This window comes from Glycine soja, chromosome 8 (genome assembly GCF_004193775.1).
Source record: "Glycine soja cultivar W05 chromosome 8, ASM419377v2, whole genome shotgun sequence".
Taxonomy (NCBI): Eukaryota; Viridiplantae; Streptophyta; class Magnoliopsida; order Fabales; family Fabaceae; genus Glycine; species Glycine soja.
This window is the reverse complement of record NC_041009.1, coordinates 1,638,042-1,652,499: the sequence shown is the minus strand read 5'-3', so window position 1 is coordinate 1,652,499 and position 14,458 is coordinate 1,638,042. Positions and strand designations below refer to the sequence as shown.

The 14,458-nt window shown below is 34.6% G+C and overlaps 2 protein-coding genes across 2 annotated transcripts; both read left to right on the top strand.

The window, feature by feature from the left end:
* Positions 1 to 2,931: 2,931 nt before the first annotated feature.
* On the top strand, positions 2,932 to 3,534 carry LOC114422632 (disease resistance response protein 206-like). The gene has a single exon (XM_028389090.1). The coding sequence runs from the start codon at positions 2,969 to 2,971 to the stop codon at positions 3,452 to 3,454; it is 486 nt and encodes a 161-aa protein (XP_028244891.1). The 5' UTR covers positions 2,932 to 2,968; the 3' UTR covers positions 3,455 to 3,534.
* Positions 3,535 to 9,369: 5,835 nt separating this feature from the next.
* On the top strand, positions 9,370 to 10,259 carry LOC114423898 (disease resistance response protein 206-like). Its single transcript, XM_028390808.1, has one exon. The coding sequence runs from the start codon at positions 9,420 to 9,422 to the stop codon at positions 9,987 to 9,989; it is 570 nt and encodes a 189-aa protein (XP_028246609.1). The 5' UTR covers positions 9,370 to 9,419; the 3' UTR covers positions 9,990 to 10,259.
* The last annotated feature ends 4,199 nt before the right edge of the window (positions 10,260 to 14,458 follow it).

The window sequence follows — 14,458 nt, the reverse complement described above, 5'->3', positions numbered from 1 at the left end:
TTTCTACTTTTTTATATGCTGAATATCTTTTATATTTTAAGATCATAAATATATTTATTTTTCCATTTAATATTTTTTAAGGTAATAAAAATTGTAGAAAGATACAGTATATTTATTCACAAAATATATATTACTCACTAATTAAGGTCAAATTAATGGTTAGTGTTTGAATATATATATATATATATATATATATATATATATATATATATATATATATATATATATATTAAGATGTAACAATCCCATCTCAGTGAATTCATGTGAACTCGTTATCAAAATATCTTGCGAACGTATATATGGTACGTAAAAACTAATATCCTTTTCATCTTTTTCTTTTATTAAATTTCTTCCAACTTAGTATTTCCTAGCAATTGTTTTCAAGAAATTGCAAATCATCAGTCCTTATAAAAGGACACTAGAACCTCATCATGTAAGTATTGCTTCCTTCCCGATCGATTTCAAAGTGCATGGTATTGTGTTTCTCTCCCTCTCCTTAGCTAGGAAATAATGACACTACTATAAAAATAACTTTTTACGACACCTATTCTATAACGATTGTATAGGAACTGGTTTAGAAAGTGATACGGTGACATATTTGTAAATATTATAAGGTTTAGAGCATTTTACGACACACATTCTAAGACAGTTATTGAAAACCGCCTTAGAATGTTATATGTAATTAAATTTACAATAGGTTTTAGCAAAAAACCGTAGTAATTCAGAAAAAAAAAAAAAGCAAAATGCATCCTCCCACCTTCCTTTCGCGAACCCTAGTTCTTGAATCTTTCTCCTTGCTGGCCTCCACTCAGTTGACCATCTCACTCTCACGTTCTCATACTCTCTCTTCTCTTTCGCCACTGAGACTGAACTACGCTGACACATCATAGTAAGTCAAGGACACACAGAAACACTGACTCCCGCCAAACCCAAACCCTAATCTCAACTTCGAATTCGACTCTAACGTGTTTCTTCCACCATGAGTTTCGCGACATACAAGATGATGCAGTGCCCCACCGGCATCGACAACTGCGTCGTCGGGTTCCTCACCCACTCCCGCTTTGACTTCGTCCCTCTCCAGCCCGACGACATCGACGTCGAGTGGGCCTCTCGCCCTCGTCACCACGTCGGCTCCCTCCCCAACCTCGTCGTCACCGTCGTCACCGTCGCCAACGTCCTCGAAGTCTACGTCGTCCGCCTCCAGGAGGACTGATAACTGCTAAATAATTGTGAATTTATAGAGTTAAATAGTCAAATTTTGGCTTAAAATTAATTATTTAGCAGTTATTTATAATTAAAAGAGAAAATTAATTTAAATTGAATTTCTGGTTGCAGATACGAAAAATAAGGTTGCATTTAGCAAAAGTGGCACAGAAAGGAAGAAAAAAGAAGAAATTCTGAATCAGGCCCAATCCAATAGGGGCGCTCAGCGCGCATCAGGCACTAAGCGAGCAACTAACTGGAGGCGCTGCGTGCATGGCGCGCCCAGCGTGCGATCTGAATGCGCTAAGCGCGAGGTGTGGCGCTGAGCGCAACTACGAAGGCCCGTAAGCCCACTTCAGCCACTATAAATAGAGAGGCAGTCCCAAGGAAATTTCATCCCATCTCAGAGCATCACTCTCAGTACTTCAAGCCTGAGTTTTCTTCCCTCTTTATATTCTTTGTTTTGTTAGCCTATTCTTTCTTTCATCCCCAGTTGTAAGCCCTCAATGGCCATGAGTGGCTAAACCCCTAGCTAGGGCCTGGCAGGCCTAAAAAGCCAACGATGTACAATGAGCCTCAAGAGTTATCAATGCAAAGGAATTTATTCCAGGTTTTTTTGTTCTATTTCTTTTCTTTTACTCTTGCATTCATTCTTAGATCTCTTTTTGGGTTTTAATCGCTCGGGAGAGGGTAATTCTCAATAATATTTAAGATTCAATGCATGCATCAGTTTTAGGGGTTAATCGCTTGGGAAAGGGTAACACCTAATAGAACATCTAAAGAAAAGAATCATTGGGTTAACATTGCTAGGCATAGAATGATAACTCACTGCCCATGCATTTAAGCAACATCTAGAACGTAATCTTAATGCATTTTAATTATTGAATCTTCACAAAGGCATTTGGGAGATAGGTAGTTAAAATAGGTTTGCCAACGTGAGGCATCAGGGGCAAGTAGTCAACAGATGTGGGTAGAACTAACACCATTTCATTGATAATGAATATCATACTTACATGCATCGTAGACCAATTGGGTTTGTCTGGTCTTGGCATTTCTATCAATTGTTTTCCCTTTTACTTATTTGTTTTAGTAATAGCACTCTTTTCTATTCCTACTTTCATTCCTACTTTACTACTTTACTCCCACTTACAAATTGAGAGGTATTGAATAAGTGCAATAAAATCCCTGCGGACACGACACTCGGACTTCCGAGCTTTACTACTTGTCACGATTTGGTGCACTTGCCAAAGTCCTAACAAGGACCAATCGCCCAAGGCTGCCACCGACTCCCGCAATAGCACCCTCCTTAACGGCATCGCCGGGGCCTCCCTTGAACTCGTGTGCCACTACAGGTTTCCCCTCTGTCCACTTACTAGGTTATCTCTAGAATTATCAGTCAACACTTTATTTTAGTAAAAAGTGAGACTGATAATTGTTCTAATACATAGGTGATTATCTTCAGAATTATCTCAACGGTCTCTTTTTGCAAATCTGTCCATATTATCTCTTGGATTTATTGGCTATCGAATACTGAAATAATTTGTGAAAACTTTTGCTTAACATTCACTGATTTTAAAAAAATTTAAATAAATTTTTTTTATATAAAATTTTAAATAAAATCTTGTATTTTTATATTTTATTTTTTCTATGAGGAATTGATTAAGCACATAGATAAGGCTGCGCTTATTGCTTACATCGCTAAGCTAGAAGTCGAGGTTCATTGTTCGCTTCCTCTCTCTAATTAGTTTCCCTCATTGTTTTCTTTATGCTCTTTGCTTTATGTTCTTCAGCCGTCCCAGGCAAGAGGAAGCAATATCATACACCATGCAAACACTTGGTCCTCTTCTTCCACGATATCATATACAACGGAAACAATGCAGCCAATGCAACGTCCGCAATAGTAGGAGCCCCAGAAGGTGCCAATTTAACCATATTGGCAAATCAGTTCCACTTTGGAAACATAGTGGTTTTTGATGACCCCATCACATTGGATAACAACCTTCACTCCAAACCCGTTGGAAGGGCACAAGGCTTTTATATCTATAACACCAAGAATACCTACACTTCCTGGCTTGGATTTACGTTCGTTCTCAATAACACAGACCATGACGGAACCATCACTTTCGCTGGAGCTGACCCCATCATGCAAAAGACTAGAGATATCTCCGTCACTGGTGGCACTGGAGATTTCTTTATGCATAGAGGAATTGCCACAATTATGACCGATGCATTTGAAGGTGAAGTTTATTAAGTTCTACGAGTGTTGGTGATTAGTAATTATTGTATAAGTTTATGCTAAATAAAGTAAGCAATATTTAAGGTGTCCTTTCAATGTTGAACTTTGATCAAATGTTTTACATTACTGTATCCTTAGAAATTTCAATTCGGAATTTCCATACCATTAATATTTGTTCCAATCATAATCATAATTTGTAGGTTTAAATATATTTTTTATATCTAAAAAATAAGTATTTTTAGATTATTATCTGAAATTTATTTTATCAAATAATTATCTAAAAAAATTATATTTTAACTTAATATCTATTATTAGTTTAATCTTATTAAGTAATGATACATCGTCCGTGTGATTAAACAACTTAATGACATAATATTTCATCTATTATGTTATTTAATATCGTCCGTGTGATTAAGGAACTTAATGACATGATATTTCATCTATTATGTTATTTAATAACTGGACGAGAGACTAATCAAACATAAAAAATTAAATATTTATTTGACAAAATATAAATTTTGAGGTAGCATATATAAATCTTATTTTCATAATTAATTACCACACGGGTTATTTAAAAAGATATAAAATTAATTTTGAATTATTGAACCTAACAAAAATTTGTACTCAAGTTCATCGAAATCAACCAACAAGTAGAATTTTAAACCCACCAACTTTGTCCAAACTCCTGACTTTTAAAAAAAAATACTCATTTTGACACAAAATAACTTTTTTTTAAAGTTAATATTAGGCGAAATATCTATTAATTTTACTGAAAATTAATCTATTGAAAAATCTAATTAATTACTTTAATAAAATTTCTTTTAATCATATTAGTTTTTATCCCTAAAATTTTAACATGAAATTTTACTTGAAATGATCAAATTCAATACCATTTAAACCAACATTATCATTCATAATTACATTGTCTTATTAGTATCCCGTGTATTGTATATTTCTTACAAAAACAAAATATCGTCTATGGTATAACAATTTATAGATGTTAGTAAAATAAAAAAATATAAAATATAAATATTTTAAAATAGTTTAAATTAAATATAATTTATTGTAAACAAATTAAATTAAATATTCAAAATTATATTTTTAAAATGTTTAGTTTGTAAAATTATAAAAATTGATTTAATTGGAAAAAAAATTATTTTATTGGTGATGAGTAATTATTGTATAAGTTTATGCTAAATAAAGTAATATTTAAGGTGTCCTTTCAATGTCGAACTTTGATCAAATGTTTTACATTGGATTGCATGTGTACGTTTTTTCTCCGCAGAGTACTAGTACTGTATCCTTAGAAATTTCAATTGGGAATTTTCCATACCATTAATATTTGTTCCAATCATAATTTGGAGTTTTCAATGTGTTATGTTTTTATAATTTAAAAAATAGGTTATTTTTAATTATTATCTTAAATTTATTTTTTTTCAAATAATTACTTAAAAAAATTATATTTCAATTTAATATCAGTTTGTTATAGTTCAATCCTGTTAAATAATCACGTAATAGACGAAATGTCGTGTCTTTCAGCCTTCTCTTCATTGATTCACCTTTCACTCCGATGATGGCCACCAGAATCCGACCAAGCTTCGACGACGACACAATTCTGCACCGTATCAGTATAGATCCTCTCATCAATCAGTCGTTGCAGCCTGCATTGTTAAAAAGAACAATGACATACAAGTTTTAGAGATAATGCTCTTTTTCTTAATCTTCAAAAATACAACTACTGCAGTTACAAAGTTAACTACTGCAGTTACAATATATTTAAAATGACTCCACATCCTGCATCAGCTATCTCCTCCGTGCCGGAGATTACACCCTGAGTCGACGAGAACTCTCCAAGGAGGAATCAGAATCATGCGAACATGAATTCAAAGGATTGTTTTAGGGATGAAGAGATCTTACTCGTTTGGATTTGAACATGCAGAGTCTGCCGTCAGAGAGAATGGTGATGGAACCGGCGACGGCGTCGCCGTGGCGGTACCGTAGAGGGAGTAGTAGTTTCTGGAGCAAGAGGCCTTCACCGTTTGGATCGTTGGGGAAGCCAAGGGTGTTTTCGTTTAGGTATCATAAAGGAATGAAGTCACTGTTCTTCCGGCGAAGGGGATTTTTCTCGTTGTCAGAGTCGAGCGTGAGGTACGGCACGACGACTTGGGGAGCTTGTCGCGGAAGAGCAAGTCGATAGCGAGTCTGATGTTTTTGTAGTGGTCGGGGGTGACGTCGGCGGCGATGTTCTTGGCGAGCCGGTTGAGGTGCGAGGATCCCGAGGCGCTTTTTTCGTTTCATTCTTCCTTCCTTCCTTTTAACCTTACTCGATCAAAAAGTAATGAAAAGGGAAAAAAGCAGTGATGAGAGAGAGAAGCAGGGAAAGGGCAGGATTTCCATGGCGCAATGAACACGGTTCCCCTGTTGGATTCACCGGAACATACAAATGAGGATGCAGGGGGTGGCCAAGAAGCTGAATTTTAGGGTGACGGGGAAGAAGGAGTTCATGGTGAGGATGGAGGGGGTGATGGAAGGGAGGAAGGAGAAGCTGACCAGCAGGGTGGCGCGTTCGACGGTGCTGGCGCGATGATGGTGGTCTCCATTTTAGAAGGAAAAGAAGGGAAAAAGACGATGGTCAATGATTTGTAGTAATTAAATTTAATGGCACGATACTTTGTCTCGGTCACGTTATCACCTAAAACCTAAACAATAGAATAAAGAATGAGAGAGACTAACGAAACATAAAATATTTATTTGACAAAATAGAAATTTTGAGTAGCATATTTAAACCTTAGTTTTATATTTAATTACCACACGGGTTTTTTAAAAAGGATATAAAATTAATTTTGAATTATTGAACCTAACTAAAATTTGTACTCAAGTTCATCATACTCAACCAACAAGTAGAATTTTAAACCTACCAACTTTATATCCAAACTCCTGACTTTTTTTAAAAAAAAATCTCATTTTGACACCTACAAAGTATCTGTTAATTTTATTGATAATTAATCTATAAAAAATTTAATTAATTATTTTAGTGAAATTTCTTTTGATCATCCCTAACAACCTTAGATTTTACTTGAAATGATCAAATTTGATATCATTCAAATGAACATTATCATTCATAATTATATTATCTTATTAGGATACGTGTATTATATATTTCTCACAACAACAAAAAATCTTCTATGGTATAACAATTTATAGATGTTAGTAAAATAAAAATATATATAAAATATAAATATTTTAAAATAGTTTAAATTAAATATAATTTATTGTAAAAAAATTAAATTAAATATTCAAAATTATATATTTTTTAAATGTTTAGTTTGTAAAAATATAAAAATTGATTTAATTGGCAAAAAAAATATTTTATTGGTGATTTGTAAGTATATTTTATTATATTAACCGAAGAAATTTAAATACTTATCAAATAAACTAAGAAAAATAAAAATATCATTTTTATAAATAACTAATTAATTTAATTTAGTGTGAAGGATTATAAAATATGAGCTACTAACTGTAAAAAAATGTGTGGTAAGGATTTTTTTTTCCTCCTTTGATACATATATTTTTTGGAGACAATCTTACTAAAATAAAAGTATTAATTATACGCAACAAAGTTCTTGTTAATATGCAGTTACAAATTCTTGACTGGTGAGAATGTCCGCTGAAGAGTACGACATTCTAATAATTTATACTTCACTGCCATATGAATGTAACGTGCAACTTATAAGGAAGAGCTATCAAAAAGAGATCGAAAATCACTTAAATGCATATGACAAATTCTAGAAATTTTTTTCATCAAAAAAAAAAATTGTAGAAATTTTCCTGCTTTCAAATGACACATTATTTTTACTACCATTCTACTAACCTAGTCTCTAGACTCGAACAAGTGATTTCCAAAAGCATTTTACTAATTATTGAACAACAACACAAACTGGTTAGATGAAGTCCCTCATCAAGTGGACATTCATATTTCAAATGATTTAATGGATTCTAATGCTATTGAATAAAACCAGTTTTTCCACTGTCAAAAAAGAAAACTACATAAAGGATTTTCGCCTACTATAAAACCGTCAAGAATTTTGGATCATTAATTTAACAAATATAAGTTTTTGCTGAATTGCTGACAAAACAATGCTAGTTTGAATTTCGTCACGATGTTGAACTTGTGGGTAATTGATGAGAATTCTGATGCAAGGTCACGATGAAGCAAAGGTTATTGCAACTGATGTAACGTGGAAGCTATCAAGTTACAATCACTAAACATATGTGGTTCGGATTTCACATGCTGTTCCTATTTTTATTGAGCTCCAAGTCTAATGTATGTTTTATATCTTGGTTGGAAATAGTGACCATATTATGGGAAATCTTTGTAATTACACTTATCAAGTTTCTCTAAATTTGGTCTCTCTTTTACTCTTGGATTCTTGTAAATTTTCACTTGTAACCAAATAACAGCACTCCTAAGGCTGGGTTTGGTACCTTTATTAGTTGCAATAATATAATTGTGGTCTTTCAAAAAAATATAATCAATATATTCTCTGAAATTTTTAATAAAAAAATCATTTGTATTTTATATTTATTGATATATGATATAAATTTGAAAAGGTTGTCATCACTTTACTTTTTTTCTCACATTCCGATTATTGTATGCATGTTCAATTACTAATCAATTAGCTAGGAACGTGAAGGGTTTGACAATAGAACTACGAAATCTGAATCTGACTTTCTGGTTTGGTGATTTATTATTTCATAATAACCTATAACTATAATGGAGCAAATACGGCACAACAACTCCACTAGAATGTTGCAATATTGATTCAACACCAAATTTACACCGAGCCTCTACTTGAAATTTATAATTATTTTGTAAGTAGGAGTAACTACTCCTTTTGACTTAGAAAGGTCCTAATATCCAATGAACCTCTTCTTTCTAATTTGAAATTTTAGAGCAAAAAATTGATTGAATATTTAGTAGTTTTAAACAGGAAATTAAAGTTTATATAAAATAGTAAATTTGAGCTATTTCAATCCGTAACATAAGTATAATTAACAAGGTTAAATTTTAATATTGCACAGGTGCTTTTGCTCCTATTGTCTAATAAATATAATATTTATATGATCAGTAAGAGACGTTTTTCACTTTTGCAACATTTAAAATGTGTCTCGCGTCCAGTTCTCTGATAGGATGGGCTTAATGTGATTTACTATTTCCCATTATATAAACATTTTTATATGTGTGACGACTATATTCGTTAAGTTGTGTATTCATAATAGTTGTGGCATATATTAAATCGTACTCAATAAAAGCAAACTCAATCCTAAAGCATATATTTAAGAAAATTTCATTTATAAGAGAATAGCACTAGGATTTTCATTTATTAAAACTAAAAAATATTAATCTAAGTGTTGGAGTTGGAGATGAGATGCTTGCTAGCTATTTGCTTCCGACGCAGCACCAACCAGCAATTAGACCAGCTTTAGTTGCACCAGAAACACGTTTAGTGGTTATCCATTTGGGTCCCTCCCTGTAGACCTTTTACGTCTACAGTAGTGCATCCAATGATTTTGCGAGTCGTACACATAAAGCAAACCAATATAGGCCATTTTTTCTCTGTAATTTTCTTCTCGGGTTGATATTAACCAAACCTTTAAAGCCAAGCTTAGTTATTAAAGAGAAAAGGCCAGCTAAGATAATGTTCTTTAGAGCAACCCTCAAACCAAAAAAGAAACTTGTGTTATTTAGTCATCTTATAAAAGTTTATCTAATCATAAAAAAAAAGAAGCATTCCTAACCTTGTACATTGCTTCAAATAACTAGAAAATGAAGTTGTTCAGTTTAAACTTGAAAGTCTTGACACGAATATATTTAATTAATGGTAACTTTAGTGTATCCGTGAAGTCTAGACTGCTTATAAAATCCAATTTCGTGACACACATTATTGAGCTAGCCAGCCAAGTAATATTCAATAAAAATATGGAACTGACGAGGCTCATTTCGGTTCTCTTCTTCTTGCTAGTGATCACGGTGGGATCTTCTGCTTCTCCACAGCATTGGAGAAAAAAAAGGGTTCGCGAGCCGTGCAAGAAGTTGGTGTTTTATTTCCACGACATAATTTACAACGGCCACAATTCCAAGAATGCCACTTCCGCAATTGTTGGAACACCCGCATGGGGAAACAGGACCATACTAGCGGGGCAGAACCACTTCGGTGACTTGGTTGTGTTCGATGACCCCATCACCTTGGACAACAACTTGCACTCGCCACCGGTTGGACGTGCCCAAGGGTTTTACGTTTACGATAAGAAGGAGATTTTCACCGCTTGGCTTGGCTTCTCTTTTGTCTTCAACTCTACCCACCATAGAGGTAGCATTAACTTCGCTGGTGCTGACCCTTTGATGAATAAGACCAGGGACATTTCGGTAATTGGAGGGACAGGTGACTTCTTCATGACTAGGGGTGTCGCCACTCTCTCCACGGATGCATTTGAAGGGGAAGTTTATTTCAGGCTTCGTGCGGATATTAACTTGTTCGAATGTTGGTGATTAATCAATCAAGCTAGCCGTGAATTTCTTCTTATTTTCTGTCATTTATGTTATCTTTTTAATGTGTTGGAGGCATATATCATACGACGTCGTACGTACGTAGGAGTTCTCTCATGCTCTTAGTACCCAAGTTTTTCTAAATATGTATATGACGGCTCCACGGCTTAAGCTCGACGTCGTCATTTATTCTGCTTATTTAGAATTTATTAAATAATGATTAACATGCATGTATGATTGTTTTGTTCCTGGAAGATTGATCGATTTCTTGGATTTTTTTTAGTTTCCCTCTACATTTTGGAATTAGACTCATAAAGTTTTAAAATTGGGCTCAAACTAAAGGAAAGGGAGTCTTTTGTTTTTTTTTTTTAATAAAAAAGGAGTCAAATAAACTCCTTAATAATCACCCATCATGGAAACCAAAGAATTTAAGAGAAGGTATATTTAATTAAATAATATTGTAATCTTATAATATTTTGTTGTTAATAGTATACAGAGGCCCGTATTGGTATATAGTTTTAAACCATTAATGGACATTAAATAGCACTAAAAGAGATTTGTTTTCATAAATATGTTCGAGAAAGAATCGTATGTTAAGATTTTTTTGCAAGTGGAAGTGAGAGTGCATTTTGGGAATCCGCTTTTCATTATAGTAACATTAATTGGAGTCATCCCGATGAAGAAGACATTTGTGGTTTCAATATGGCATCAATCTTCAATATTGGTCAAAAATTATTTGTTGGCATGGAATTTGAAAGCAAAAATGCAGTGAAGAATGCACTGCAATAGTATGTTATGAAGGTGCACCAAACTTTTAAAGTTCTTGAATCAAAATCATAAAACTATGTCGTTTGTTGCCCAAATCGAAGTGATGACATCCTATGCATTTTTTATATGAGGGCAATTGTATCCGAAAAAAACTGATACATGGAAAGTTACGGAGTAGGGGAGGGGGGGGCACAAACTTAGTTCTTCAATTAATTCAAACAATTTAAAATAAAACTAATCAATCATCATCATCACGATGTGTGCGATGGTGGGAGGACGTCCAACATGGTCGCTCCCATCTCTGAGCTTGTCAATCTGGATTCCTTATCCTATCGCCCCTCCTTTCATCAGCCTCAGCAGAAAATTCATGACCTAAATCTATCCCTAATAAATCAATAATGTTAGGAATGTTTCCCGGCACACTCCATTGAGGGCCCATTGGGGCGTTAGGCGTTGATATCTGACAACCATGTGCAAATGAAGGGGTTCCCGCAGGAGAAGGAGACCCAAATAAGTCAGCCGTAATATATCCTGGTTGTAGCGGAGGTTGCGTTCCCATGAAATATGCATCTACATATCACGATATATAAGATAATAAATAAACAATAAATTAAATAAAATACAATATTAATGGACATCATAAATTAAATTAACACAAAAATTGTACCTCATGAAGTTCCGCTTTGATATGGGTACGGATACAGGGGGGACATTTGAGACGACACTTGGGTGAACTGATCAAGTGTGTAATACATTCCATGTTGTCGCTCTGGCATCGCAGGAATAACATGTGCTTCTGCATCCACACTTTCCCTATGTCGCCCTAAACCTTGGGGCTCCACACTCCTACCCAACATGTCAAACTCTTGACCTTCAAATTGTGGAACCGAAGGAGGAGCTTCTTCGCGTGCCTCAATAATTCTATCATCTTCCTCAGCTAAAAGAGTCATCTTATCAAGGCACAACGCCAGATCATCCAAAGTTGACACACTTCTCCCATATGGGAGCAACATGAACTGCATTATTTCTATAATTTCACCCTGCTTATAAATTGTTAAATAATACATATATTTAGAAAATGTATGTAAATAATAACCAATTTTTAGAATATTTAAATAAATAAGTAAGAGCTACAATAATTAATAAATACCATTAGTCCTCTTCTTGCATGTTGTCGGCTGATATACAATTTGGTTTTATGCCTAAACCACTTCATATACTCATAATTCACATTGAGGGGCCCAACTTGTGGTGGCGTTTCTTGAAACCATCTTTCATAGAGACTATTCCATTCATTAAGTTGGCTACAGTAGTTGCATGCCCACAATTGAATCAAGAGAACGTAACCGCCAATAGATTGCACATTATAATCTGTTGTGTTACACATCTCTTTGTATAAATAACTCAATGCAGCAACTCCCCGCGCATAACTACTACACTCTTCAAAATCTACCAAAAATTGCAAATATCTCATGGGGACTATTTTACTACTTTTATCCACCAACAAGACACCTTCAATAAATCTCAAAATCCAAGCACGTGCAAACATTTTGAGGTGCTCTTTGTCGTCCACATAATCATGGATATTTGCAAACTCTGAAGCCAACCAGCTTAATTTCAATGTGTTTTCGTCAGCCAATGCATTAGCATTTGTCCTGACTCCAAGGCATTGTTCACACATATCAATCCCATCAATATTTGTGCTGCCAATTAAAGGATTGTCATCCACGAGAAGACCTAGCAACACAAACACATCTTGTAGTGTGATGGTGGCCTCCCCACACGTCAAATGAAAGGTATGTGTCTCTGGCCTCCACCTTTCAACAAAGGCATTTACAATTTCTCCATTGATTTTGATTCTACACAATTTTATTGTTGTGTATAATCTATACTGCTGTAACAGAGGAATAATTTTTTGCGGTGGTTGTTCTATACCCTGATAAGTTGAAATTGCTCGTCTCATTCTTAATTTTCTATTTGTATCCCCGTTCCAAATATGTTGGGATACATGTTGATTTTGCATCCACAACACATCATTTTCACGTGGTCTAGATACCACATCAAAACTGGATGAAGAGGATGATGAACTTACCATATCAAATACACTGCATATTACAAACATAGTTAAATTTATTTAAAACCATATTAATAACAACATATATCACAAACATTTTAAAAATTCAATTTACAATCTCACATATAATAATTAAGTTACATGACAGGTTAAAAAAAATCACAATATCATATGTTATAAAAAATTGTAAAAAGCTAATATTCCAAAAAAAATTCTAAACCAAAATCATAATTATTTAAAAAAATGTAAGTGTCATTTAATGTCATTAAATGTACTCATTAAATATTTTAAATATAAATACAATATCACATATTTTAAAACATGTAAGTGTCATTTAATGTCATTAGCAACAATAAAGAACATGAAATAAAAATATTATAAGAGAGAGAGAGCAAACTAGAAGAGAGAGAACAAGTTGGGAGGGAATGGAGCAACAAAATACTTACTAAGAAGAAGGGAACTGCTAGAAGAGGGGGGTGTTTGTTACAAGTGAGGGAGCATGCATGTGTTTTTTCAATTTATAAGCGAAGAAAGAGAGTTGGGGGGAAGGAGTATTGCGCCAACCCCCTTGGCGCAACATGTTCACATGCGTACGTACTTGTGCCTATAACCTTGCGCCTATGCTGACAAAAGGTGATTGCACCACTACAACTGTAATAACTCATTGTGCATATCTATTGACACAATAGCTGTTCAATACCACATGTCAGCTCCCCATTGTATTGCGCCCCTTTCTTTGGTGCAATGCAAATAAAAACAGATCTCTAAAAAAAATGTTTAAAAACAGACCCCTATTAATAAATAGTTTACAAAAGAAACTTAAACGGGTACTTTTTCCACCAACCGCCAGGGGTAAGTTTTTATAGCAATTGCAACCATTCAACGTTTTTTTGGACCAGCCCATTAATATATTGCAAATATCTGAAACTTAACTTTGCAGTCTATGTTCCTTTCTAATGACCTATAACAAGGCGGCTTCTACTGTACGTGACCTTCATAGGTCCTGCACTATGGGAAAATTATTTAAGCCGTAAGATCAAAATGAAGGGATAGATAGGTGAGGGTGCGCCAAGGGATAGAAAGTAGCATATAATTTTAAAAAATAAAAATAAAAATCCTAAAGTAAACTTCAAAATACAGCCTCAACCACTCCTCTTCGGTCGTATCGTCTTCTCCGACGACCTCCGACAACGCCACGACAATAGTAATGGCTTCCGTGGCACCACCGAATTCCATCGCCAACCTATTGAACTACCCTCCTTCCTTCCTCCTCTTCCCCCGCATCGCATGATATGGCTCCAATCTGTTGTTGTTGAAAGCACACCTGCACATGTGAGAAGAAAAAAGAAAACGTTTTTCATTGTTTGGATTTTTATTTCAGAAATTTCTGAGTTTTCTGGTCGATTTTAGTTCGTAGGTTCCAGTGCGATGAAAATTTGGGGGCTTTGAGGGAAGGGAAGCTTGCGCAGTTGCGAAGTGGGTCAGCGGGACCCCGATGATGGAGGGTCTATTGATGCGAATGCGACAGCAACCGTCGTGAACTTGGCGCTCACCAGTGCGGCTGAACGGTGGCTTTCATTCTCGTAACTGTACCTTCAATTTCTTGGCTTTTTTGGTTGAACATGAGTGG